Source organism: Aplysia californica, unplaced genomic scaffold, assembly GCF_000002075.1.
Source record: "Aplysia californica isolate F4 #8 unplaced genomic scaffold, AplCal3.0 scaffold00725, whole genome shotgun sequence".
NCBI classification, from domain to species: domain Eukaryota; kingdom Metazoa; phylum Mollusca; class Gastropoda; order Aplysiida; family Aplysiidae; genus Aplysia; species Aplysia californica.
Window position 1 is genome coordinate 199,454 of NW_004797995.1, and position 1,821 is coordinate 201,274.

At 37.3% G+C, this 1,821-nt stretch overlaps 1 protein-coding gene across 1 annotated transcript in view; it reads left to right on the forward strand.

Moving 5' to 3' along the window:
• Window positions 1-1,821, forward strand: part of LOC101850602 (ATP-binding cassette sub-family A member 3) — a gene marked incomplete in the record, with an annotated part of 58,191 nt that overhangs the window by 1,205 nt on the left and 55,165 nt on the right. Inside the window, 1 exon segment of the mRNA XM_005108837.3 lies at window positions 216-389. Within this exon segment, the coding sequence (XP_005108894.3) occupies window positions 216-389 (174 nt within the window).

Consider the following 1,821-nt stretch of genomic DNA (forward strand, 5'->3'; position numbering starts at 1 on the left):
TCTATCTATCTATATATCCATCTATCTATCTATCTATCTATCTATCTATCTATCTATCTCTCTCTCTCTCTCTCTTTCTTTCTCTCTCTCTCTCTGTATATATCACAAACATAGTAAATAAATTGATTTATAGATAGATAAACAGACGTATTTTATTGCTTCGTACTGATATTGCCTTTCACAAAACCTGCACTTTTTCCACGGATTCCTCACAGCGAACGTAGGAGCAGCAGTCTCAGGAATTGTATTCTTCGGAATTTTCGTCCCTCACATGATCTTTAGGGACGATTACAACGACATGAGCCACACGACCAAGATGGTGATAAGCCTTGACCTCAACATGGCGATGGCATTAGCCAGTGATGCTTTAGGGGACTACGAGGGAACAGGTCAGTGTCTTGAATGCCGTGTTGTCAACTTTATCAACATTTGTGCTGCATCGTGGGGAAATCAGACGCTCGTTGAAATAATGAAGTTTAAGAAACCGACATTAATATTTTCTGCTCGGAGGCTAAGGTGATTTTTTTGGATACTTTTTTATGCTCAGCTCCTTTAAAGCCAATTTAAAAACACATTCTTTAGTGGATTATACTGGAAAATATTGATCAAAGGTGCAAAAAATAAATTTGCAGTTTCTACGTATACCCAGTCTATGGAAGTCACCACGCTTTGGGTGTTATTTTCTCGCTAATATTACTTCTGAAACCAGGTGACTCAACCCCTTTTGGTCTAAAATAATCATCTAGATTTCTATTCAAGAAAGATGAACATTACTTTATATAAACGCAAGGCAATAGAACAGGCTTTAATTTCATACTAATAACTCCGTGCCCCCCCCCCCCAATAAAAAAATACCCACAAAATTGACGAGCGCCTAATTCCACCGGTCGTGACACATTTTATGCTTTTTTTTCATATTACCCCAGCACCCATAGAACACTATACATTCAATTTGCCCGTGTTGTATTAATACAATCACTAAAGATAGTAAACATAAAATAGAAGCAACAGAAATGTGGTTTCTTAGGAGACTGCTGAGAATATCCAGGAAGGAAAAGTTATCAAATGAGGTAGTGCTTGATGATGCCCACTTGGGACTCACACTATTAAAAACAATCAAGAAATGAGAAATGCCGTTTTGGGGACACCTGAATAGAAATAAAGGTCCTGAATATCTAGCTCTCATTTGCAAAATTGAAGGCAAACGAGGCTGGGGTAGACCCAGAGCAACCTATTTAGGGAACCTAAACAAATGCTAATGGGGAAAGATCAGGGAAACGTAGCTTTTTTAAGAGCATCCGAGCAAAGGAAGGAATGTAGAACCATGATCCCGATGTTTGCCGCAGATCTGGCTCTGGATAATGATGATGATAATACTATGTATACCACTAGCTTCACTTATTCTACCCGTATCTTTTTTTTTTCGACTGAACCAATACATTTTTTCAGAATTTATTCTAAAATGAGTTTCGAATAATTGTAAACAAAATGTTCGCTGATTCTTCAAGAAGACTTGAGCCAGTCTGATAAGTCTCAAAATGCCAGAATATTAACAGAGACGGCGAAAAAAATAATATACGTGTATAAAGAAAATATACAATAATGCACTATGTTTCATTTTTTCTTCACAAGAAATGTTGTCTTCAATTTCTGTTTATCATGGTGATACATTCTAATAATAGATATTCAATCAGCAAACTGACTTGAAAGTTCTAATGACAACAGGAATTGTTACTCTCTCTCTCTCTCTCTCTCTCTCTCTCTCTCTCTCTCTCTCTCTCTCTCTCTCTCTCGCTCTCTCTCTCTTTCTCTCTCTCTCTC